This window comes from Acanthochromis polyacanthus, chromosome 11 (genome assembly GCF_021347895.1).
Source record: "Acanthochromis polyacanthus isolate Apoly-LR-REF ecotype Palm Island chromosome 11, KAUST_Apoly_ChrSc, whole genome shotgun sequence".
Lineage (NCBI taxonomy): Eukaryota > Metazoa > Chordata > Actinopteri > Pomacentridae > Acanthochromis > Acanthochromis polyacanthus.
Window position 1 is genome coordinate 22,980,776 of NC_067123.1, and position 27,505 is coordinate 23,008,280.

General features: G+C 40.4%; 1 protein-coding gene across 2 annotated transcripts; it reads left to right on the forward strand.

The window, feature by feature from the left end:
* The first annotated feature begins 4,571 nt into the window (after positions 1–4,571).
* nrsn1l (neurensin 1-like) lies at positions 4,572–13,725 on the forward strand. Of its 2 annotated transcripts, XM_022211950.2 has the most exons (5): positions 4,596–4,707; positions 4,919–5,952; positions 7,970–8,045; positions 9,410–9,562; positions 12,114–13,725. In XM_022211950.2, exons 3-5 carry the CDS (start codon positions 7,986–7,988, stop codon positions 12,525–12,527), a joined length of 627 nt encoding a protein of 208 aa, XP_022067642.1. In that variant the 5' UTR covers positions 4,596–4,707; positions 4,919–5,952; positions 7,970–7,985; the 3' UTR covers positions 12,528–13,725. The 2 variants fall into 2 exon arrangements, with proteins under 2 accessions (XP_022067641.1, XP_022067642.1); XM_022211949.2 differs by lacking the exon at positions 4,919–5,952 and having other exon boundaries at positions 4,572–4,707.
* Positions 13,726–27,505: the final 13,780 nt, after the last annotated feature.

Here is a 27,505-nt window from a genome sequence, read left to right on the forward strand (position 1 = left end):
GGCTTGGGATCTTTCTGCATGGAGTTTGCATGTTCTCCCTGTGCAGCGTGGGTTCTCACTCCAGCTTCTTCCCACAGTTCAAAAACATGCTGAGGTTAATTGGTAACTCTAAACTGTCCATAGGTGTGAATGTGAGTGTGATTGTTTGTCTCTATGTATAGCCCTGTGATAGAATAGAATAGTTTTATTGTCATTACATATGTGGGCATGACGATAGACTGGTGACCTGTCCAGGGTGTCTGGACAGGTCACCCTAAGTCACCTGGGATAGACTCCAGCCTCCCTGTGACCCTAATTAGGATTAAGTGACAATGGATGGATGGATGTCTGTGGAAAAATTGTATGAGACACATATGACTATTTAACCATAGAGTTTTCATTTTGCATTTTAGCAGATTGTAATGAGAAAAAGAGGCATTTTCTTTTGTTGTCAACATTCCCTCGCACACAAAGCATGTGGACATCAGAATCTTGCACTGTTGTGATTTTGAACATCTAAAGACTTTGAGCTTTAAAGGGTTACTCCAGCGATTTAGTAAAGCTGTCAGGCCTAAGAAGAAGCTAAGACCTGCAGGGTGAAACTCTTTCTTTTCTAGCAGTGAGAGTAATTAAAGAAACACTGCTGGCTTGTACGTATGGGCTGTTTCTTGCAGCCAACTGGTTTCTTCTGAAGACTGTAAACCTTTCTCTGAACCTGAGTTTTTTTATGATCTAGAGCATCAGAAACTTTTCTTAGATGCTTCCTGGTTTTTATGCCATAGGCCCCTCCATACTCTTATTCAGTCTCCATTACTATGGTTACTCCCCACTTCATCTGTGGCCAATGAGTCACTGCGGGTTGATGCACATCACTACTGGTACACCAGTATGAGAATGAGACCACATTACTACACTAAAGCATGTTCGAAATCAAATCAACACAGGCCAGAATATCTTACTTTTTGAGTCAAGCTCCTAAAATTCTCTACCCAGTAAATAGCAAAGCAGTCTCAAACCAAACTGAACTAGCTACATTGGTCCACAGTGTAAAAATTCTTAGTGTCACAACAAAGGCTGCACAATTTGGAAATGCATTTTTCTTTTTTAATATTCTTTTCTATTGACCTGCATCCAAATCATGTGACTTTTAAGTTAATACATTATGTGATTTGCAAATCACCGTTCACATTAAAAGAGCAACAAAGTCTATGTTGGGAGGTTAAAAGGGTGATTTGAAGTCCTGCATGTATCATTATTTTTTCATGGAACTCTTATTCACCTTATTCAGGAAGTGAGGCAGGGCGGCGCCATTTTTGAGATCGACTTCCGGTTGACCGTCTTCGCATTACAACAACATCGAGTCCTCTCGCTACTGTAGCTACTTTTAACTGTTCTTTTAAGCGATTTTAACATGTTTGGCATCAATTGCGCTGTCCGTGGGTGCCACAACAACTGGGGAAAGATGAAGCTTTCTCTCTCTCAGAATTGTTTAGAGCACGGAAAGGTTAGATCTGAATGCTGCGGACCAGCTCATGGCTATGTAAACACACAGCTTGCATCGGTCACTGTCAGCGCAGCTACAGCGATTCTACCAAAGTTCAGTTTCCACTAAAGACCTACCTATGCCATCAGTGAGGTAAAAAGATACTCTCTGCCATTTTGAAACGTTGTTATGACTGCGGTTTGGTCAGAATCAGTTTTTTGTTGCTCCAGGGAATTAGCATTAGCTTGTGACAGGGCTAATAACACAGTAAACCGCAGGAGCTGTTTCACAAATGACAATAATAACCTCCGTTTGCACAACCACATCATATATATATATGAATCAAATAAAGTTTTATTCAAATCAACATACCTTCCATAATATCGCAGCAGTGTGACTGCAGGACCGTCCCAACCCAGTGATACAGGAGCATCCCGTGGTCTCCACCACTCCATCAGCTGTCACCAACACCCACGCCATGTGTGAGGAGGTATTAGCCTGACTCGGACTGACATTAGCTTTAAGAAACGAATATTTCCGTTCTTGATGTAACAGAACAGCGCCGACTTTACCACTGTGCAAATGTTGATAGGCTTCAGTGCTCTTATAATTCCTCATAGCCGAGCGATCAACGCCAAGAGACAACACGAAATAGTTAAAAAATATTGCCATACACGACTTGTAGCCACTTTTTCATGTCATCCTCTCACTCTGTAATAAGTCGCGGATGAGGCAGACTTGATCCATTTCTGTTTTTTAAAGAGGTTTTCGTTTCTTCCCACATCACTCTCTCAGTTGTAAACACCGGCATGATCGAGTTACCGGAAGTGCTACTCAAAACAGGAAGTCCCGCCCGTTGGAAAATGGGCGGAGCTGAATAAGGTGAATACCTTGTTTCTTGTTGAGATGCTGTGTCCTATGAAACAGTTATTTTCAGTAGCAGCTTCCTTTTATTTGTACTAGTTAAAGGCATTAGAGGAGATTTAATTTCCTACGACTTTGAACGTAGCATGCGCATGCGCACATACAACCTCTCCCTCACCCCCCTCTAACCTCCCCCCTCTTAACATTTATGAAGAAATGCCCCCCTCCAGAAACTTGCGTAGCACTCGTGAAGTTGTCTTTTACGGCTGGGTCCCCCTGGATCTTTATCTTGAAAAAGATGAGCAAAACAAGTCACCAGCTAACTACGAAGCTATACCAAAGCAACACATACACAAAACACATAAGTCCAAGGCGTACGTAATCTACGTACCTAGGCCTGAGCCGGACGATTTTTGATTGACAGGAAAGGGAGCAAACCAAAGGCCTCGGTCTGAGCGCAATGATTGGCTGATGTTTTTCAGGTCCTGCCATGTCCACAGTTATTTTTTTAAATTTTTTATTTTTTTAGAAACCATACATATAAGTCCACTAAAGGTCAGTATATTCATTTTATGTGAATCAGACAAATTAAACAAACAAAAAAAAACATCCTCCATAATGCCTTTAATTGTTTGGTTAAGTTTAGGCACCAAAACTGTTTCGTTAGGTTTAGGAAAATATCAAGGTTTGGGTTTAAATATGGATGTACAAGTGTTAACCAGTTCTGGTCATGAGGATAGTCTGTAAAAAAAACGTAAGCATCTCACATTTTATTGTGAAAATAATGTTTTGTACCACTGTGTGAGACTGGGCTGTTAATGGCCTGCATTTCTTTTGAATCCCACACCTTCAGTTTGTAACACAGATAACTGCCTTGTCTCCCAGATGAATGTCAATTAGCCCCGAAGACCACAGTGAGGTCAGCCACCTACGCTTGGTGATGCATTCAGTGTTCCTGTTCCTCCCAAAGGTCAAATTATGTATTGTCATGTCGAAACAAATCACCACAGCAGACCAGTTGGGAAAAGGTTGTTACTTAGAGGTAGTTTTCTAGTGGACAGGGGTTCAAGATGAGGTCACTGGAGAGAAGTTTGAACCAATTCTAAAGCACCTCTGGCCAAAGCCCTTCAGACTAAACAAACTTTAAGGGGATAACATCTAGACAGGTTCGGAATGAGCCGGGGGGTAAACATTCAGACAGCTCATCCCTACTGAACTGACAACAGTGTTGGACCTCGACTATGTGGTGGTGAGAAATATACAGAGGGTCTCAATCTGGTTTTCATCCTTTAGGCAGGTAGTGAAACTGTGGCACCCCACCAATAGAGTTTGGAGAGACGAATACCTTAATCTCCTGCGTGTGTGTGTGTATATATACCAGTCAAAAGTTTGGACACACCTTCTCATTCAGTGGTTTTTATTTCATTATTTTCTACATTGTAGATTTATACTGAAGTCATCAAAACTATAAAATAATATATATGAAATTATGTTGTAAACAAAAAGTGTTCATCTTCAGTTTCAATCTGCAATGTAGAAAATAAGACAAACAAATAAAAATCATGGAATGAGAAGGTGTGTCCAAACTTCTGACAGGTAGTGTATATGAAGAGTTCTTTTGCAAAAACAGAATTCCGTTTTGATACATTTTCAGAAAACTTTTTTTTTTATTATTTACTTGAGATAATATCAATCACACTGAAATTGAGTGGATTTGACTCAGTAGAAAAATGCATGACAAAATAGAGGAAAAAATAAATTATTAGTGTTATTATTATCTCAAGTAAACAATAAAAAAAATGAGTTTTCTAAAAACTGAGTTACCTGTTTGTGCAAATGAACTCTTCATATATACATACACACACACACACACACGTGTGTGTGTGTGTGTGTGTGTGTGTGTGTGTGTGTGTGTGTGTTGTATAAATCAGGTTATGTTAAAATTATAACTTAAGGTCAAATTTTGTTCACTTAAATTCACTTCTCTAAATCCCGTTTTATTTAATGGAGATGTAGGATTGTGATCTTAGAATAAAGTGACCTCTTCCACTTAACAGTCCAGAGACATGCTCGTGCTGTTTCACTAGTTGAGCAGATGTTGCCAGATGTTAGAGGATATTGAAGAGACAGACCATATTAGAAAACTTTCTCACTTAGCTGCATGGACAAAGAGCTGAATTTGTCTGACGAATGACAGGTCATGGGTTAACATTTGTCACATATTGTTGACAGTTTCCATGTTTGTTTGTTTTCTCCCGATCCTTCTACACGCATGCTCAGTGTGTCCTCTCCGCTGATTCACATCAGCAGCAGCCAGGAGATCCACCGGTCCGACCGCACATGGAGCCCCAGTGAGACGAGCCAGCGCTCCGGCCAGCGGGGTAAGAGCGAGTCCTTCACTGCTTCTAAAGTCTAGTAGAGTGAAAAGACGAGTCTGCAGATGGGAAGAGAGAGGAAAAGGAGAAAGTGAATCGAGAGAAAAGTGTGAGTGAGCGGCTGCACGGCCGCGATGACTCACGGGTGTCCAGCGCTGGTTAGTTTGTGCGTGTTGAGAAGAGATGACCACCAGCCTGAATGTTTCTGTGTTTACAGGAGATGCCACCAGCTGCGTCGAAATCCGTCGTCTGTCTGTTTTATTCTGAGCGATCTAGAATACGATCTCCTAGAGTAGCGCGGGCCGGTGAAGAGACACTGTTGCATTTTCTGAGCGTCTGAGGAGCCAATGAGATAAGTGAGAGCTAGAATTTGTTTTTAATGCAGGTTTTTAAGAGGGTAAACGAGGGACCTAACCGAAATGAGAGTGTAGAGGAAAGTTGGGGAAAAACTTAGGCCTACTAGCACCACGGACAGCTCTGATATGGACCTGAAATAACAGTATAAGGTGCTTAGGTAAGCCAGTGTTTCCAACTTTACACATAGTTAGTTGTTATGTGATCACTTATTTATGATCATGACCTAATTTGTAAGCAATTTAAAATTGCATTACAATGTTATGTTCCACAAATTTAAAAATGCAATTAAGCCAAAGTGCTTTGAGATTTTAAAAGAGAGCGAGAGAGAAAGAAACAGATTGATGTTACTAATTCACCCAACTAGTTTTAAATTAAGTTAGGACCCTATGATATTGTTTATTGTTGTTGGTCCTTAACCTTAATAAGTAAACAAGATTAAAACCCAACAAAATTGCACTTGAGTCTCCTTTCGCAGGAAGAAACCTCGAGCAGAACCAGGCTCAGAGGAGGGCAGCCATCTGCCTTCACCAGTTGGGGTGAGGGTGATGGGGTGAGACATAAAGGACAGCAGAGACAGACAGATAACAGCCCAGGCCAATGAGATTGATAAAGGTCTGTCCATTTAACTTGAGAAATGTGCTCTTCAGATTGGATGACTCCCTAAATTGTTTAATTCTGTTATTACAGTAAGTGTTTTAGTTTGGCTTGATAGTAAAATTAAGAAACTAGAATTGTTGTTTTGTAGGTTTTTATTAGTATTTGAGTCTGACTGGTGCTCTACTTCAAGGCTATTTGGTGTCTTCCAGCAGGAAAGCAGTTGACTCCCACGTTAGCATAGAGTCCAGCATGATTGGAAGAGATCAAGCTGCTTCTCTGGAAGTCTGACCATGAAAAGTAAGCTGTAGCTAAATGAATGAATTACTGAGAAGTTATGATTTTTTTTTAAGTGTCAGTGGTGAACACAGAGGTAATTAGCATTAGTGTTATATTGTTGCTTCTTGCTGCAGTTAGAAGCTAGCTAAGTCGGTTTTTCATAATTTAGTAGTCAGGTATCTTAAATGGCCTTGAAAATTCTGTTGATGAACTTTCCATCACTTTGTGGATTTCATAAACTAGTTAGCAGCTTACCATGATAACACAGCTTGACTCCGCGCCACCATCTGCTCAGCTGTGATTCACACTCTGCTACATGTGCTGCAGACAGTGCTGAAAGTATTGTGAACAATTCTGTTGGAGCCACTGAACAAATTTTGCAGTGACATCATTTTGAAACAGCCCAGGCATCTTTTTCTGTGAAATGTATTGTAAAAAATTAAAAAATTAAAAAGCGTATCAGCTAATTTTAACATTAACACTGATACCAATATGTCTTTGGTTGAAAACGTGGGTACGTTAATATATTTGGTTTTAATTACTTGTCATGGTTGTTCATCTCTTGAATCCTATTGTAGTACCGCCACAGAGATGCATTTTTTACTCTTTAAGAAGAGTCAAAAGTTAAATAAGTTATATGTCAGTAAAAACAGTAGAGATCTTTAAAATTATTTCTTAAATCCAGATTTATCCAGCTCAATAACTAAAAATGAAAAGGGAATAAATCTACCTCTCTGTATTCTATGCTGCAAGTAAATTAGTGTGTTTAATTCTGATTTTCAAAATAAAATGTAATGCATCAACTTATAACATTTTATTGTTGTAGCTGATTAAGATATCCAGTAGTTTAATCTGTAATAATGAAACATCTTATAAGTATCCAGCAACTATCATGGTCAAATATATGTAGTGGAGCAAAGGTATAATGTAGACAAATACCCACAAATGTGAAATACAGGACCACAGTACATGAAGTTGCTCTCCACCAGTGGAGTCCATAGTCAGTGCTCCACAAATTCATTTAAAAGCATATTTGGAAAAGAAAATTGTATTAGTTATGTGCACTCCTACCTCGTTTTCTTTTGGTTTCATCCCTCTAATTGTCTTGAGTTTCCCATGAACACAACCAGAAAGGTCAGATCATTTCCTTCATAAGGAGAAACTAACCCAGAGACAAATAAAATGGGATATTAAAGCCATAAAAACAAGGCTTTCAGCTAATGGAGTCTTGCTTTAGTCTGTGTTCTATTTGAACAGTAACGTGATACTTTGTAAATGCTTCTCAAAGTTTACTCAAGATAAAAACAAAAAATGCATCTGGTTATTTAGATAATTTAGCCCATTTATGCTGACCTTTTTTAATCACCTTAGCTAAGCTTTCTTGAACAGTTTTCTTTCCTCTGTTGTGCATTTGCTTTGTTTATGTCCCTGCACTTTACAATCAAGGGATTGTAAAGAAAATCGACTTACAACAGCCCAGTTTATTGGACAGATTTTGGTAATATTTCATTCTTTGCAGCGACAGAGAGTAAAAGCATGTCATTAACTGAGCTGCATGTTCTCTGCTTGGGCCTCTTCAGTGTTAATTTGGTCATCAGGATTGCAGTTTTTAATGCAGTCGGGTTAAACTGTATGCTACAGAGTGAGCACAGGCATGTGTGTGCAGCTTAGAGAAACAGTTTCAAGGTAAAGAATGAAGTAAATCAACCAAGCAGCCTTAGGAGAATAATAACAGAATGACATGAATACAGTGTGCACGCACTTGCATATGTGTGACTCATCCGTGGGTGGTGATAGTCACCTCGGGGCCACGGTAGCCGTCAATCGTTCACATGCAGCAACAATAACTGGGGCAATCCGATGACACTGGCCAAGATTTATGACGAGTCTCTGTTGGGAGGGGAGGCTTTTATTGAAGGAAATCCATATTCAGCAGATAAACAATGTTTGTGTTAACAGCCAAGCTGCTGATATGTACACATATCAATCTGTTGAGAGCTATAATTGCTAACAGTATGAATTTGTATCTGCACTGCAGGTGTACAAGGTGTGTGATGGCGCTGTGCTCTGAGGCCTGTGTTTCTGGCTCAGGAGGAGACTCCTCCAGCAGTGAGGTGAGCTTCGGTTTCTCTGTGTGATGACCTATTTTGACTTGATTTTATCACAGAACATTAAGAGGACATCTTTGGTAACCCTCCAAATTCCGTGCACATATTTGTTATGGGGCTGCACAGTGGGCTAGTGGTTAGCACTTTCGCCTTGCTGCAACAAGATCCCCGGTTCAAATCCCGGCCTGGGCCTGGGATCTTTCTGCATGGAGTTTGCATGTTGCATGTTCGGGCACTCCGGCTTCCTTCCACAGTCCAAAAATATGCTGAGGTTAATTGATACCTCTAAATTGCCCGTAGGTGTGAATGTCAGTGTGTGTCTGTATATGTAGCCCTGCGGCGGACTGGCGACCTGTCCAGGGTGTCCCCTGCCTTCGCCGGAGTCAGCTGGGATAGGCTCCAGCACCCCCCGCGACCCTAGTGAGGATAAATTGAGTGCAGCTGTGCTAGTCAGGTTTTTTGGGGACCAACAATGATGAGGCTTGGTATTTCCTTCTAACCCCAGTCTTTATGGTAAGCTAAGCTAACTGCTCGAGCCATATATTTGCCGTAAGTTAGAAATATTCACAGTGCAATTCATCTCTAAGCCTTTCTTAAAGCATGAGATTACCAATTCCAAAACTGTCTTGTGTAGAGGTTGAAATCAGAAGCTAACTGTAACTATGTCAAAAAGTACACCGAGACGTAGTTAGCAACTCTCATTTGGTGTATACAAAAGATGGAAATAACCTCCAAGTCTGCAAAGTGAAGTCATCCCCCAGCAGGGGGCGACTTCTGTGGTTACAAAAAGAGAGCCAATGTATTCAAGTGTATGAGAAAATGAACCAGTGAACACTGCCCTAATGAGCTGATTTTCTTATTCACTAGTTTAAAGTCCACTTCCCTACAGCGTCATCTTCATGAAGTAAATTATGGTCTCATTTAAAGTAAAACAGAAAATAAAGCAGGGTGTGCTTTAGGGTGTGGCTACCTTGTGATTGACAGGCTGTTATTGTTGTCATTCAGGTTCAATCACATCTGATTTGAAAAGAGGATGATGATCAAATGCCAAATTTGAGGCTTACAACAGTAATGCACACACCATTTTCTCAGTACAATACAGACACCTTTCAAATGCCCTGGCATGTAATAATGTTATTGCTATAACTAGTACATATGTACTGTATGCCCTGTTTCTTTTGTTTTGTTTTGTTTTTTGTATTACATTTCCTTAATGTTTGCACTATCTTTGCTGCTGGAACAATGCAAATCCCCCCCACTGTGGGATTAATAAAAGTTTGTCTCATCTCATCTCATCTCATCTCATCTCATCTCATCTCATCTCATCTCATCTCATCTCATCTCATCTCATCTCATCAACAATCTTCCAGGGAGGTTCTAGCTGCCTTCAGTTTGGAGTTCGTTCCTATTTACACCACTTCTATGAAGAGTGCTCGTCTTCCATGTGGGACAGAGACCCGGAGGATCGAGGGTTCGTCCAGAGCCAGAGGTCAGCCCTGCGGTGGAACTCAGCAGTCTGGAAGGTAAAACCACTGCATCTCTACGCATTAAGAGTGTTTTCCAATGAATGTTTTTTTCTGCTGTACACAGAGTAAATTGAAGGACAATAAACTTGCAGTTTGGAAGGTCATGTTTTCTTTTCAGTTCATATATACATGTACTGATCAGGAATAACATCATGACCACTGACAGGTGAAGTGAATAGCACTGATTTTCTCTTCATCATGGCACCTGTTAGTGGGTTGGAAGTGAACATTTTGTCCTCAAAATTGATGTGTTAGTAGCAGGAAAAATGGAGTTTGACAAGGGCCAAATTGTGATGGCTAGACGACTGGATCAGAGCATTTCTAAAACTGCAGCTCTTGTGGGGTGTTCCCGGTCAGCAGTGGTCAGTATTTATCAAAAGTGGTCACAGGAAGGAACAGTGGTAAACTGGCGACAGGGTTATGGGCGGCCAAGGCTCACTGATACACATGGGGAGGAAGGCTGGCCCATGTGGTCCGATCCAACAGACGAGCTGCTGTTGCTCAGATTGCTGAGAAGGTAGTGCTGGTTTTAATGGAAAGGTGTCAAAATACACAGTACATCACAGTTTGTTGTGTTTGGGGCTGCATAGCTGCAGACCAATCAGGGTGACCATGCTGCCCCCTGTGCACCGCTGAAACCAACAGTGGGCATATGAGCATCAGAACTGGACCACAGAGCAATGGAAGAGGATGGCCTGGTCTGATGAATCACAATTTCTTTTACATCACGTGGATGGCCGGGTACGTGTGCATTGCTTACCTGGGGAACACATGGCACCAGGATGCACTATTTGGGAAGACAGCAAGCCGGCAGAAGTGGTGTGATGCTTTTGGCAATGTTTTGCTGGAAAACCTTGGGTCCTAGATAGATAGATAGATAGATAGATAGATAGATAGATAGATAGATAGATAGATTCTTTGATAATCTTATACAGGAAATTAAAGTGCTACAGCAGTTTCAGAACAGATGCAATACCATATATTTCCTCAATGTGTCCTTGGGGAAATGTGCCCTGCCATCCATGTTGATGTTACTTTGACACGTACCACCTCCCTAAGCATTGTTGCAGACCATGTACACCCTTTCATGGACACAGTATTCCCTTATCTTCTTTCAGCAGGATAATGCGCCATGCCACAAAGCAAAAATGGCTCAGGAATGTTTTGAGGATCACAACAACCAGTTTGAAGTGCTGACTTGGCCTTCAAATTCACCAGATCTCAAACCAGTCGAGCATCTGTGAGATGTGCTGGACAAACAAGGTCCCATCTCACAACTTACAGGACTTGAAGCATCTGCTGCTAACTTGGTGCCAGATACCACAGCACACCTTCAGGGGTCTAGTGGAGTCCATGCCTCAATGGGTCAGGTTTTGCAGTTTTGGCAGCAAAAGTGGGACGAACACAATATTAGGCTGGTGGCCATAATGGTATGCCTGATGCATCTCTGTGTGTGTATATACACACCGATCAGGGATAACATTATGACCACCAGCCTAATACTGTGTTGATCCCCTTTATGCTGCTAAAACTCCTCTGACTCAGTGAGGCATGGACACAGGACCTCTGGGGATGTCCTGTGGAAGTGGGATGGTGGCAGTGAATTATGTGGTTCCTGTGGGTTACAGGGTGTGATCCTCCTAGATCAGTCTTATCCTGGCACATCCTACAGATGCTCAATAAGATTTGAATCTGGGGAGTATGGAACCCTGGTGAACACCATAGCTCTGTCCTTTTCCCCAGGCTACTACTGAGCAGTTTTTGCAGTGTGTCAGAGTGCATTGTCCTGCTGAGGGAGGCAACTGGCATCAAGGACTGCTGCTGACATGGGGCTGGAGAGTTGCTTGACCTGGAGTGTTTAGGTGGGTGATACATTGCATTGTAACAAGATGATCAATGTTGTTCACGTCATTTGTCAGTGGCCATAATGTTGTGGCTGATCGGTATCTATCTATCTATCTGTCTGTCTGTCTATATATACCTTCAAGCATAAAAAACCTCAGGTCTGACTTAGACAGTTCTATTGATTATATGTGATAATAAGGCTTACTATGTTTTAGATAGTCTTTAATGCACTCCCTATAACTAAATACGATGTAGTAATAGAAAAGTAAGATATGTTCAGGGGATTGGGGGATTTGAAATTTTTCCTCATTTTCTTCTAAATTGGCAAGTCCATGTCCTCTAGGTAGTCCTTGTCCCTGCCAGCCCCAGACAGAGACAAGCCGCCACTGTGACACTTGGTGTCTCCTGCTGGTTGTTTTCACCAGCGATGAGCTTCACCTCTGAAAATATTCTCTCTGACATACTCCTGTAAAATAGTGCATACAGTGCTTTTTAAAACTGTCTCTGCATGATGAACAGGCAGTAGGGTGGTGGTATTTCTAAAGGCATAGGACTACACACAAGCCCCCCTGCCGATTTGGCAATTTCATCCAGCATTACAAACAACAAGATGACCTTTCCTAAGAAAGAATAAAGATACTGAGAAAATAAAGCCACCTATACAAAAAAAATGAGCAACTCCGCTTTCTGTGTCTCTCTCCAGGTGTCCTTGGCCCTGGGTCTCCTGATCCTGACTGCAGGTATTGTCACCCTGTCAGTCGGTTACTCCACTCCTCACAAAATTGAGTCATTCGGAGAGGGAGACCTGTTCTTTGTGGATGCCCAGGCTGTCAGCTTTAACAAGGGGCTGCACGCTAGCGCTGCGGCCGGCATCGGGCTCTCCTGCCTCGGTTCTGCCCTGGCAGCAATGGGGGCGGTCGTTTGGATCCTCAACAGGGCAAACTTGAAAGAGAGGTTGTTCCACAGACCAGGGGAAGGGGAACGGAGAGGAGAGTCGGGGTCAAAGTGGAGAGGATGTAGGGATCTGGGGGATGTGGTCACTAAGCCGCCAGGTACAGAGGAGGGAAAGATACCCTTCACTTTGTCGAAAGTGGAAAATGTGCAGCCCACTTCATAAAAAAGCTAATGAGCTACAGGGTGTTCTGGCTTTTCTTGCAGTCCAGGGGCCTTGTGTACTTTCCCTCTGATCTGTTTTTAAGAAAACAAGTATCCTTTTAGCACGAGGCTGTTTTGAAACAGTCGGATATTAGACATTGACAAATTACTTTAAAGACCTACAAGGCTTTGAGAGAACAATTTGAACTGATGAGTTTCTCAAAACATCCAAATTAAAAAATTGTGGCTCCAAGACTATGAACCAGAGACCTCGTAGCTCTCATGGTGCAGCATAGGTAACTGTTGACCGTAGACTGTGTTTGTGCAGTGCACTTGTGTTATATCTGAAAAATACAACACTTGCCTCAACACTCGAAGAGAGCAGAATTCTTGTGACCGATGATAGAAATTCATGTTTTATCCTTCCATTTGATAGTGTTTGTTGTAATTTTGCTCCTTCTTTTCTATCAGTTGTCTTTCATATATAGCAGCTGTATCAGAATTCCAAGTAGACAAGGTGGTAATATTGCATGAATCCATGTGAAAACCTGCGTTTCCATTCACACAGCGCTGTTACAGATGTCATTAACAGAGACTCATTAACATTTGTGTGTCTGCATTTTCACATATCGACACTAATGCTCGGCCCGCTGTGTTCAACGCATGTACAGTCACATGCTCCCTCGCTCACCCACACACCCACACACATGCACAAATTTGTGCTCCATTGACAGTATCACCTATTTTCACCCCACTGTAATCTGGCTCTGTAATTGCCTGCAATCTGTGTATCCAGGCAACAGTTAGGCTTCAAGTGCTCTATTTTGAACTCCAAACAAAGACCCTTTTCTGATTGGTCCCTCACGTCCCCTCTCTTTATTTTCACGCCAATCAGATTTTTTGTTTACATGCACACACAGTAGTAGCGAGGAAGTGGCGAAGGGGTGAGGCGAGAGGAATTTGCACTGGCACCTTAGAGGCCACCTGTGTGATTGGGTCCTCCAATTCATTATGATAGAGAGTACAAGTGAGAAAAAAAACCTGGAAAACAGCAGAACAACGATGATGTTCTGGTATGATGTTCCCTTCCGTGTTTTATTATTGGTGTTTCACTGCTTTGTTGTGCTATCGGTTATTATTAAGATAATGGAGTGAAATGGGGTTTAGTGTCACTGGTGCAAAGCAAATGGCCAAAATAAACTTGTGATCTGCAAACCTTATTTTTAGACGTGTTTGGATCCATTTAATGAATCTCTTCCACAGTAGCAGGAATGTAAATCTAATTTTAACAAAGAGTAATGGCTTTTTTCGTATTGTGCTGAATAAAATAAGTCCTGCAATGTTACAGCTCACAAATATGAAACTGGTGATAGGGATGTCTTTATATTGAAGGTATATTGTGGAGTTTTTCACCACTATTATGCTAAGGTGAAGTGTTTTTTTTTCTTTCTTTTCTTTCTTCTTTTTTTAATGCGACACTCCTGCCAGCAATGATCCACATGAGGCAGTAAAGGCAGTCAGAAGCTGTTGAACAAGGGTGTTACAAAATGCAGATTTTAGAGTGGTTAATTTTGATTTATTAAACTTTTAGCTACATTTAATAGATTGTTCTGGTTCCCAAAGCTGTACACAAACTGCTCATACAGATAGGTTCTCTCTTACAGTTCAACTAAAATGATATTGGATATTTTTTTCTCTGCTACAGTATTTAAAAGTCAGGAACCAAAAGCAAAATATTCATGTCTTAGAATATTTTTTATTGATGACAGCCACTAGTTCTCCCTTCATATGGATACCATACTTAGTACTAATGAAATCTTCAATAAAGAAGTTGAGCTAGAGCAGTATTTTTCTCTTTAACACTACTGGCAACATTAATGCTTGTGTGTAATTTCAACACAACCTCATTGGCTTTGTCTCTTGTTCCCTATATTTCATATATGTCCCCATTAATTCATATTTTGAAGTTATACTTATGTTTAAATACTCAGTACTGAGGAGGAGTAAATAGAAATAGATTTAGAGGAAAAAAAACAGTCAGAGAGGGCAGTACTCCTCCAAGGCTGCTCAGTTGTTGTATGATTTCCAACGGCTGAAATCTTGAAAAAATTCGTGGCAGAAATCATAGAGCATAGAATGTGGCCATTTAATATAGAGGTACCTACAAATAAAATGAGGTCCGATGCGTTTTTTGCATGTATACTAGGGTTATAACTTTTTGAACTTTTTTTTTCCAAAATCAAAGTCCTGCATCATGATTGGATGAACTTTTTGGTATAATTGAAGAAACCAAACTCCATTTTCAACACTCTTTAAAAAAAAAAGTCCCCCCAAAACAAAAAAGTATTAAATACACATTACAGCCAATGATATGAAATGCGAAACCGTGCTAAGTTATCACAAGGGCGATTACAAGTCAATATGACTGATAATGGATCAATGATAAGTTGTACTGCCATCATAATATACTGGAGTATCAGTTTCTATTCTTGCTTTCACTTTATAAGCCATGTAAATTTGGGAAAATCTCTCTCGTTTAGTAGTGATATATTGTAGCCTACAGCTTTCCCAGAATCCTGGAGTTTCAGTTTCACTGTATAAGCCATGTAGAGCAGGGATGTCAAACTCATTCCACAAAGGGCCAGTGTGGCTGCAGGTTTTTGTTCCAACTAAGCAGCATCACACCAGACCTGACTCATTTAATCAACCAATCTCAGTCTCCAGACAGGTGATTGGTCAGACTGCGTGCTCTAGGCTACAGCATTTAGTTCCAACATATCTACAGCACACAGTCTGACCAATCACCTGTCTGGAGACTGAGATTGGTTGATTAAATGAGTCACGTCTGGTGTGATGCTGCTTAGTTGGAACAAAAACCTGCAGCCACACCGGCCCTTTGTGGAATGAGTTTGACATCCCTGATGTAGAGTCTACATGGCTTATACAGTTCACTTTTTTGTTTCGAGGGGACTTTTTTAAAAGAATGTTGAAAATGGAGTTTGGTTTTTTCAATTACACCAAAAAGTTCATCCAATCATGATGCAGGACTTTGATTTTGGGGAAAAAAAAGTTCAAAAAGTTATAACCCTAATGTGTACGTTATGTACGGATACTGAATGGTGAGACCTAAATATGTAGCGGACAGTGAGAACTGATGGGACTCAGAAACACCCCCACAATTTAATCAATTGTTCCCTATATCATTTCTGATGGTCCCAATAAGTCCGCAGCGGTTGAATTGTAGTAGAATCGCAATCATGTGATTGTCAGCAGGCAGCTGATGTAGTGTTCATTTGTTGTCAAAGTTACAGTGCCACTGAGCCGCTATCTTGCAATGATACAGAAATCTTTAACAAATCTGTGGATCCAGACTATAAGCCACATCACTGCCAAGATCTAAATAATTGGTCCTTGTCATTTGTCACCATTCGGGAAAATTTCCTCCAAATCTGCTTTTTGAGTGAAATGAATTCTGAATGTTGCTACAGACAGACAAACGTATGCCGATCATCACATAACTCTGCCGCGTTCCTTGGCGGAGTAATAAAGTAGCATCATAGAAAGAATTGTTCCACATGTATTATCTGCTGATAATGCTGCAGCTTCAGCACGCCAGCTCACCTTGACTCAGCTCAAACACTATAAAACTATTCTACACCAAACAGTTAACAAGTTGTGACACTGGGATAATTTAACCAGAAACAAACTCTGAAGAAACAGTTTTGATGCAAGAAGTCCCACACTGCAAGTTGATGCTTTCCATTTGTTTCATATGAAACTCTGGAGATCTGATTCATGTTTCTGATCATCAGGACACATCAGTTGCAAGGTGGAAATACTCAACCATGACAGTGACTGTTTATTTTGCTCAAGATCCCAGTGTACAAGAAGCATCACATGGAAGTGTTAACAAGGTAGCAGGTCACCAGATGGAGTCTTTACCCTAATAAATTGAGATACCAACTTCATGCCCTTTATTGTTCATTTCTGTTACAGTGTCACTTGGCTTTACTAGTTCTGAACTAACGAGTCATTTATGACTAATTTGTTTTATGTATAGTGCCCATCTCGCTTGGAAAACCACCGTTATAGGAAAAGGATGAGAGGAAGATGAAGCTCACTAAAATCCCTCTGGACAGCGTTGAACAGTGGAATAATGTTTCCACATTAAAATGTCTACAGACAACTAGATCAGTACTATGTATTTTGTTGATTTGTTTACTTTCCACCATCTCAAATGTTTCCAACAATGCTCAAACCCAGATAAATAGGTAATATTTTCTTTGTTACAGTTTGGGCATGAGTCAGTGGTGTTATTTTTCCTGTACCTGCAGAGCTTGATAAACAAGAACATCACCAGAGGATATGTGAGAGAGTGCAGAAGGAAAAATAAGTCTGCAGACTGTTTTTTTTTTCATTCCATTGTTTGTATTGATCATTTGATGGACAGCAGTTATTTTAGTATGTTGTTTTGACGGATTATAGCACAGGGTGTAGGATTGATCTGCAGGTGAATCACTGTACTGTGTACAAGTACAGTACACAGTGTTCACACTTATCATAATAACACATTGGATTTTTGGCTGAAACATACTTAAGTTTCCTGAGAGGCTACATGCTGCTTCCAGTGTTTCTGTTGTCCTCTATTTAGGGACAGACAGACACTGTGCTAAATGCTTGCATCAGAATGCTCGTAAATGCTTGTATGCTGATAGTTGTTACCCAGCTGGTTGTTAGTTTTAGCTGAAAAATGTATCGCATTACAATGTTTTCTCTCAATCAATATTGAAAATTGTATGAAAACATTTTTGAGTGTGCACAACAACAACAAACACAAATAAATTATTTAGAACGTTGGAAATAGAAAATGTCACAAAATGTGTGCAATGACAAAATATATTGTAAATGCTGTGTACCTGAAAATATACGCAGAGCAATCAGGGTGAAGCCCACTGATGTTAAAGAGTGAAGCTTTTTTTAAATTTACCTTGTCCGTGTGGTGTTGTTTATTTGTTAGATACATCATAATATATAAAATGTATAAATACTGTGTATTGACTTTTAATACATTTAGTATTGTATAGATTTTAAAATTAGAAGTGTTTTGTTTATAGTATTATACAGCAAGTTATTTTTAGAGTATATACTAACCTTAATGTTAATGTTCATTTGGTTACTAACCTGCCTGTTTTGTTTTCTTGTTTTTTTTTGTTGTTGTTGTACACTCAACAAAAATATAAACGCAACACTTTTGTTTTTGCTCCCGTTTTTTATGAGATGAACTCAAAGATCTAACACTTTTTCCACGTACACAATGTCACCATTTCTCTCAAATATTTTTCACAAATCTGTCTAAATCTGTGATAGTGAGCACTTCTCCTTTGCTGAGATAATCCATCCCACCTCACAGGTGTGCCATATCAAGATGCTGATTAGACACCATGATTAGTGCACAGGTGTGCCTTAGACTGCCCACTCTATCTATCTATCTTATCTATCTTATCTATCTATCTATCTATCTATCTATCTATCTATCTATCTATCTAGGCTCAGTAGGACTACTTTAAAACTGCAGTGCAGATTTTCCATATCATTCTTCTCCTTCAGAATTAGTGTCTGGATCAAACACATGTGGCTGAGTTACACAGCTACCATTGTGCAGTGTACAGTAGTTTTAGGGTGTCTTAGTCAAGCTGTCGGGGAGCTGGTGTGCTCAAGCTGCAGTAAGTGGTGGAGGGGTGTATGAAGTGAGGAATTTTTAAAGGAATGAAATCCAATTAAAGACAGGAAGAGATTATTTACATTGATCAACTTGTACTAAAATGTAGTATGCGAAATATATACTAATACTATGCTATTCTAAAATATGCAACCTTGAGTTTTTAGCTGTTTAATCAATGACTGGATAGGAATTTCAGCAGATTAGAACTGGGTGCCACCAAAGAACCTACAAAGACCTTTATGACATGGGAAGACTGTCAGCTCTCAGAGTAGGATGCTGGAAGTGCTTTGCTAAAGAGGAGATAGTGAGGGTCACAGAATCAGACACGGAGAAAAGACAAAACTGGAAGCTGTTTTTGACTATAAAGCATCTAGCAAGAGCAACCACCACTGCCAGCTAGCAACCATCACCACTGGAGGTGTGCAGGCTTGGACAGGGGAAATGAGAGGCCCAGGTGGAGTCATGTGTCTTGGAAGACCTGCATGGAGGCCATGAGGAGAGTGACAGATTGGGATTGGGGTGAGCCTCCTTTGAAGGAGCAGGCATATACGGATGTCCAACTGACACCTACCCTGCATGCTCCCAAAAGGTCAGGTTAGTGGTCCTGTGGTGCTCATTTTCTGAGTCCACATGTTTACTGATTGGTTGTTTGGTCATTAAAAATGAATACAGATTTAAGGCAGTTCTGCATTTCCTCACTTTCACGTCCATCTTGTATAGTCTATGGGAGAAGACGACATTTATTCATGCAGTTAAACTCTGTTACGTCTTGATATGCTCCAATGGCAGTTCATATCTGTTGCATTTAAGTGCAACTATCATCTAGCACAGTTTTCTTATTGCTATTGAGGAAGTGTCTGTCTATAACTATAATGTTAATGACCATCAGGATCAGATGACCCAAACTGTCCTAATGAATGTCTGCGCAAAATTTTATACCAATCTAATTAGTAAACATGGATATTGCTCAGTCATCATGGAGTATCTTATTAGTATATCTTACAATAATCAGTCATACTGAGACATACTTATGACAGCTGAATTCCACCCGCTGCTGAGGAGTCTTGCAGCCAAAGTAAAATACTGTAGAAGAATAACTTAGTATTAACCTATATGCACAGTACAAAATGTGTCCTTATGTAATGACTGTCAGATGTGGCATGTGAGGTAGCTCTGGGTTTGTGCAGTGTGTGTATGTTTGTAAGTTGTATTTGTGTCCGTATGAGTACATCGTGTTACTTGGGTGAGATGAGTCACAGCTGTGAGTGTGACTCATCTCGTCTTGTCTCCCAAGTCACATACTAACAAGAGACACCTAATGTTCGCCAGTGGAGACAGTACGTACCCACGCACTTACACACAATGCACATTTAATGTACGTCACAACTAGTCCTCAGAATTATGCCTGTTTTGCAGATAATTTATGTTTAAAGGTTGTATTATTTGACTAATACACCTGTACCATCCTGTACTATTCTGATGACAACTTTTTATGAAAATATTACACATATTTTATGATTAACATAGATCTTTTAAAGCTCTCTCCTCTGACAGAAAAGCAACTGGAACAAAAAGCAGAGTATGTTTGTGTGTGCCATGTCTCAATCTCTGTCGTCTTGTCTTCCTGCTGTAAAGTCATTAACACATCGTGCCTGCATATGAGCTAACGTCCGTGCCATTACTGGAGACTATTTTTTTGTCCTTGTCGACAGCATGATCCTTACACTTTGAGCGCATGCTTGCATGGCTGATTTGAGCATGCTAGGTTTGTTAGGGAGTGTATGTATGAGCATAATGTGATAGAAAAGTGGAAGCGGTGCCAGCGTTTCCTGCGAAGATGGAGGCTGATATGCTCCACTGACTGCGAAGCTCCGAGTGTGAGTCACACTGTTGTGGGAGAGAACCACACAGCCGAGGATTGGGCTGCAGTCTGCTCGGCTGATTGGCAGCCCCATCCATCCCAGTGTGTGTGTTACTGTGGCTGTGTGTGTGTGTCTATATTGCTGTATCTCTTGGTACTTGGGAGTCTGCTGCACTGATATGATACTGTAGCATCTCATCATCGGCTGTGGAAAACAGATACAAAGCTGGAAAGTCTCTCAGCTAGTGTGTGGGGTTTGGTGCAGTTTGGTTTCCATGTTGCCATGTGGAAAAATAAATCAGTCAAAGCTAGTTCTAAACTGATTGCCATCAAACTATGAAAGCTTGTTTTTGATTTAAGATCTTGACATTTCAAAGGGAAGCACAAATGCTGCAAATAGCAGATATGTTGGCCTAGTTTGCTGTTAGATGATGCATTCTTCCTATCACAGGTGGAAATGCAAATTATGTGATACAAGGATATCATGTGATGCCACAATCAATGCAGACACAATCAAAAGGCTTCCCTTGGCACCTATAAAAAAAAAAACATGTTTATGATTATAGACATGCCCCAAGATGACTGAATTATTGACAAAAATAAGTTCATTTCACACCTAAACCCGGTTCAGTGAAGAGAAGCAGAGGAAATGTTTGACTGCAGCCACATAAGGCAGGAAGACACTGAGCTGCTCAGGTGTTCCTGATGACACTAAGCAGCCACCTGGACAGCCAATAGGAACACACCTTACTGGAAGTCCAGAGGGCTGGCTTAGTGAAGGAAATTTAGTTTAAAGTTGAAGCAGAAAGTTAACAAAGAAAGTTGAAAACCACCTTCTGATACTGAAACCTCTGAGTTTTCACACAAAGAATGCCTTAACATGTCAAACTGGTTCCATAGTAGAACCCTCATTGCAAAAATGTCATAGTATGGTGTGTTGCTCAAAAAACATTGACTGGCTGTGTAGGGTCGCTGAGGAGTGACACAAAACTAGGACAAATGCTGGTTTCCAGGGGGTTAGGAGGCTATTTATTTGAAAGAGTAAGTTTACAGTAACACAACCTGTGAGCAGAAAAATCACAAAGTCTGTCTTTAGTTCAGTTGAAAATATTAGTTTTTGTCTTTTTTATTGACCAAACTTTTCAAGAAGTAGATGAAGAATAATTAAAGCTCTCATGTAGAAGTCAAACTTATTTTGGATCCTTCTGGAGAGTTTAATCTTAGAGTTTGTAAAGCTGTTGAGTTTTTGGAGTCACATGGATTGTTTTGACATTTAATAACCGAGTCCTGAAATAAAATAGCAGTTGTGGATTTCTGTCATTAGTCTGGACAAAACAAATAACAGCAGCATAAATCTCAAACATCATTATGAGGAGTCTGGATTGAGGTTTCTCACTTGATAATGATCAAAACATGAATTTTTTTTTTTTTTTTTTTAAATGAATATTCTACCTTAAATCTCTGAATGTTGACCTAAAAGTTTGGTTTCAGGAAGTATTCCACCTACAACGCTGTCACACATCAACCTTAAAGGAACATTCCACCAAAAATCCCCCAGACATGCACCTAAAATGTTGGTTTAACTGAGTATTCCATCCAAAATCCTCAGAGAGACCTGAGGGGCAGGTTCAAAGGAATATTCCACCTAAAACCTCAACTAGGGCAGCATGTGTAACAGCGACAACCAAAAGAGGTCCTCTCTGGGTTGAAGAACCACGTCCAAATGGCAGCTCCCTTTCTGCTCTTACCTTACTCACTAAACTCAAGTGCCATGGAGGACTCCAGTAGTTGATGTTTCCTGCTGTAACCTTCTCTTTTTCAGCTTTCTTCCTGATCCCTCCTGACCACGTTTTTTGTTGACATTTTTGACCCTTTTCCAAGATTTGACCAATCCGAGAACATGAAGTACATCATTGGCATCGGAGGCATAACCAATGGAGGGAAAACCACCTCACCAACTGCCTGATCAAGAACCTGCCCAACTGCTGTGTGGTCCATCAGGATGACTTCTTCAAGCCCCAAGATCAGATTGAAGTTGGTGAAGATGGCTTTAAGCAGTATGATGTCATCACTGCTCTGGACATGGACGCCATGATGAGTCAGATCTATGCGTGGCTGGAGAACCTGATGAAGTTTGAGAAGTCTTATGGCGTTAATAACACCCTGGAGACAGAGATCGTCCCAAAATCCGACCACAAAGAGGAGGAGGACACTCACATCCTCATTGTGGAGGGCTTCCTGCTCTAGGAAGTACACGGTGGACCATGTACCTGCAACACAAGAACATCTGCTCGCTGTGAAAGATTACTGAGAGCAGCTTTTTGTGATTTCTATACAGAACACTATGATGTTTGCTGAGTAGTGCACTATTAAATGACTTAAGAATATGGAGTATTGTTACTGTTTATTATTGTTCTCAGGTTTACTATTAAATGTATAGAGTGCTACATTTTATTGTATTTTAAAATTTACATCACTGCACAGAACATTTCAGATTATTTTACCACAGATCAAGGGTACAGATTGTTGTTGTTCACTGTGTATTGGGTAGTACTCATTTTGATTTAGACTGATTAGTATACAGAACCCTATGATGTTTCTGGTATACAGCTGAGAACTCGTTGCTAAAAGTACAGAATATTGTTTCTTATTTTATGGGTGATAACTGTCAGTAAACACTATAAGAAGTGGAAACTAACAGGGTTGTATATAGTGCTGTTCTTGCACAATATTTATCACTTAATTGCCCTCAGGATACTGTTACTGAGCTTTAATGTTAACAGTCCAAAATGAAAATGTCATATACAGCTTTCCTATTGGGTTAAAGAGCCAAAAAAAAGGAAAAAAACTTTGTAAAAGCGAGAGGTCGGTTGCAGCTTTCATTTTTTCTTACAACCTTTCAGTGGCCCCCCCAAAATCTCTGCTGTACCTCTTTGTGTGCCCCCCCCTACTAAAATTAATCTGGATCCGCCCCTGTGTACAAACATATGCAACAGGTGCAACCAGTAGCTATTATTAGCTAGGATTACTCATGACATCGCGTAATCAACATCAGGACTTGTGTGACCACTTACAGGTGCACATTTGCAGTTTCACCATCGATCTTCAGCTGGAGTTGAAAGCAAGCATCACATTGTGTTGGTCAGCAGCCTCAACTTTGGCGCTGAGGGTCATCACTGGTTTGTTTTTTATGGACCAAGGACTACAGATGGAAATTAGCATGATGCTAAATCTGGTGCAGCCATCTTTTTAATGTAACTGCACGCTGTTCTTTTTCAAATAAACTTGAAAGAAAGAGTCGGGTCCGCGGCTACAACAGCATTCTTCTCAGTGGAAAAGCCCGCAGGACTGGACAAGGTGCACAGGGTCAGAAGTTCAATAGGAGCATGCTCATTGTTTTCTTCGACATTCACGTGGTTGTGCACAGTAAATTCACACCCAGGGTCAAAGTGTCATCCTGTGTTCCTTTAGTAATAAGAGAACATTTGCCACAAGCAACCTGAACCACGATGCAATGACATTTGAGTGTATTGCACTGCATTGTGTGCCTGCTTGTAGTAAACTGATTGGGGGGGAGGGGCTTTCCACCTGATGTGTCTCCTTGTTACCTGTTGCTATCAGCCAGAAATGGAAATTGAGATTTAAGGGTTACTGTTCTGAGACGGCCTGCACAGTGGATCAGTGGTCAGCACTTTGGCTTTGCAGCTAGAAGATCCCTGGTTCGTGTCTTGGCCTTTCCGGGATCTTTCTGCATGGAGTTTGCGTGTTCTCCATGTGCATATGTGGGTTTTCTCCGAGTACTCCAGTCTCACATTCCAAAAAACATCCTTAAATTAATTGGTAATTCTATATTGTCCGTAGGTGTGAATGCGAGTGTGTGATTGTGTCTGTATATGTAGACCTGCAATAGACTGGTGACCTGTCCAGGGTGTCTCCTGCCTTCACCCTAAGTCAGCTGGGATAGACTCCAGCCCCACCACGACCCTAAAGAGGATTAAGCAGCGTATAGATAATGGATGGATGTTCTGATACAGTGGAGGACAGGATGCTTGGCATGCTTGCAAACTTTCCAGTGAGCATTCCAAGTGTAGTACTAGAACTGGAAACAGAGGATCATTGCAATCAGGTACGATTTTTACTTTTCATACTTTCACACTATACATATTGTAATTTTTTGATCATACCGTGAGGATATTTGAGCTAAATTTGAGCTAATTTACTAATATCAACACACTAACAAGCTGATATTTAAGCAGGCGGGTTTCAAATGGTCCCTAAGCTCCCAGTCTAGCATCTAGTAATTGTTAATTTGGTCATTATTGAAATCTCATGAGACACAATGAAACATTTAACATAAAAATGGCATTAAACAAAAAGTTAAGCAATCACCAAAGCTGTCAGAAATTGCCCTGATGGGTTAATGAGTGTCTGCATTCAATTTCATGGTTATCATGAGCAGAGTGTTGGACCAACCTGCTGACTGACACTATCCTACCTAGAACAATGGGCTGCTGCTGTGCTACCGTGGAAACTGAAGCAAAGACAGGATGAATATTATTCTGTTGTTTCACACTACCATGGTAGACTTCAATACAATGCAGTCCCACAGTAGGATCTAAAAATATATGTGGTGCTCTTCAAATTTATGGAAAGGTACAAAACTGAAAAATTTGCTTGCTATCACCCACAATTCTTCATGCTCATCTTTCTGTTTCATTCAGGTCATGTATCTGTAGAAATCCCACATTAGGTTCTATTTTGGGAAATTTCATGTTAGTGTTCTTCACAAATGAGGCCTACATTTTATTCATGCAGATTCACACAATCGCCTTCAAGTCGATGAGGTGGCATTTATCATCCGACAGTCATTCATGCTGCTGCTGATCTTTCTGTTTATACTGCCTACTACTCCACTGAATTCTCACTCCGCTGCCCTCCCGCCTCCTCCTCATTGCCGCGCTTACAATGGCATCTGTTGCCTTGTGCATTCCTGTGTCTCGGATATCTCAGCAATCTGTAGATCCGTGGGTATGATATTAACGTGACGGAGCAAAACCAAAAAAGAAAAAAAAAAAGCTAAATATTAAGATTTCAGTTACAAATTTTTTGCCATCAGTACAGCGAAAAAGGGGAAGCAGTGCCGAATATTACTATCACCTTGGCACTGAACTCGACACCGGCTTTAAAAGCAGCTGTGCCCGCTGTGAAGAGCAGAGAACTGAACAGGGAATGTGAGCCCCGCAAGAAAAGAGGAGGGGAAAAATACAGGGATGCAGCAGCAAATAGAGTCTTGCTACCACTTTCATTTGTCATTACATGCCCTCAGGCTGAAATTAACATTTTCTTCTAAAAACTAAACATGCACCCGACTCCATTACAATTGAAGCAACAGCAGGCAATCACACTGCCAATGAACTCATCAAAATTCTAGAAACGGTTACGGTTGACCACGCTGATGTCTCACACATCATGACATGAAGAGATGTTATTTCCCTCCGCAAGCACAACTCAATCTAAGCATTTGCAATGGCCAAATTCTTATCTGAGCAGCGCAATATACAGTCCATCACCGTGAAATACTCGACCGCAGGCCCCTGTATGCTGCAGGAGGCTGACGGTATGTACAGTGATGTGGAGAAAGTCACTTCAGTTCGCGGATGTTTCCCTGCAGCATCGTTCACTGAAAGAAAAGTTTTGCTCTCTCGTGTTCCAGTACAGCATGTACCGTTTTAGACAGAATCAGCCTTCACATGTACATTCAAGATGAAGTCCTCTGCAGCCCACAACCAATCGACCTTTGCCGAGCCGATGTGAGAGGCTCTGAAGATGAAACAAGCTCTGGTGGGCAGAGCAACACCCTGTTTCATCAGCCACAAGTCTCATTACAGGAGCCCAACCTCCAGCATCAAAGGAAACTTTGCAAAGAAAAAAGAAATTAACCATATTTATGGCCATACATTCCAATCCGACACTTTATTTACAAGCGTGGAGTGAAAGGTTCAAGATCTAAAATTACTGACTATTAAACGTGTTCATAGAGTAAATTAACATTCAGGGCAATTCTTGACAAGAAGCCTTATCAAGTCAACAATAATGGCAAAAAAACCCACCTAATTTAGAGAGCGTTAATGATTATTTATCAGCCTACGTTCTGTTACACTGAGCAGTTGCAGGTTGACCCTAATCATCATTAGTTCTCAAGTGATGTTGCTATGGTTATTAGGGCATTAAGGTAACTTAATTAAAATGAATAAGGCAGCGTTTTGAATGAAAAACGCTCATATTTTCATAGCCTCCCAGATGAATTTGTGCAAGTCTGATTTTCGGCTCTTTTGAATACATCCTTTCATCACCTTTGAATGGAGTAGAGCGATTCGTGAAACTAAAGACATAAAAAATGTTACTTTCAATTACCATTCAAATATGAAGAAATGATAACAGTTCAGCAAAACCTTATACATTTTAGAATTTTAAGAAATTCAAACTGCATCTAGTGTTTTACAGCCTGACCTCAGACTGAAAATCAGATCTTTTTAATAAACATTCTGCATTAATATAGCACCTTTTAACCTTGGTGGTTGCCACTGGGAGCAGCTTGTGGTTCAGTGTCTTGACCGAGGAGATTTCAACAGGGATCAAAGTGTTAATCCTGCAATTAGTGGACAACCTGCTCTACCACAGCCACCCACCAATACTAATGGTATCCAGTTACAAAGTATAACCGTTTTTTTGTTCTTTTTTTTTCTAGCTAAAGTCACTTATTTTAGAATATCATTCACAATCTTATACATAAAGTATTTCTCTTTATGATCAAAACAACAAAAACAAGGCAAAATATTACAAAAGTGAGACACAAAATGATAAAAGCTAGAAACAAAATGACCAAAAATTAGACAAACGGCATGAAACAAAACAAAAAAAAGGCAAAAAATGTGATAAAAAACGTTACAAAGCAACGAAAAAATTGACAAAAACGAGACAAAAAGCAACGTATAAAACCAAACACAAAATGACAAAAATAAGACAAAAACACAAGGGAGAGAAAGAGGAAACACAACGCAACAAAAGCGAGAAGCAAAATGACAATCACATGAGACAAACAATAAAAGTCGGACAAAAAAAGACAAAAATCATCAAAGACAAGACAAAATATTACAAATATGAGATGCAAAAAATCACAAAAGAACAATGAGCAATCTAGTAGTTTACTTTAAGATCAGAACATCTTGTCATGGTCTTGAAATGAACTGAAAGTTATAGTTTTACAAATTTACAATTTGCAGTTAATGTCTTCTCTGTAATTTTTACACTTTACAAATTCAGCCGCATGTTTGACACTCCTGATTTAGTGTGTTCTGTCTGGATTTTTTTCCCCTCAGGTTCTCATATTCATGTCAGTTTCATTCAGTATGTTTGC

Bases quoted from the DNA above. Each gene is read 5' to 3' on its own strand.
- nrsn1l (XM_022211949.2), top strand. From the start codon at position 7,986: ATGGCGCTGTGCTCTGAGGCCTGTGTTTCTGGCTCAGGAGGAGACTCC. The intron at 8,046-9,409 runs GTGAGCTTCGGT...ACAATCTTCCAG, and splicing joins GAGACTCCTCCAGCAGTGAG to GGAGGTTCTAGCTGCCTTCA. The intron at 9,563-12,113 runs GTAAAACCACTG...GTCTCTCTCCAG, and splicing joins GGAACTCAGCAGTCTGGAAG to GTGTCCTTGGCCCTGGGTCT.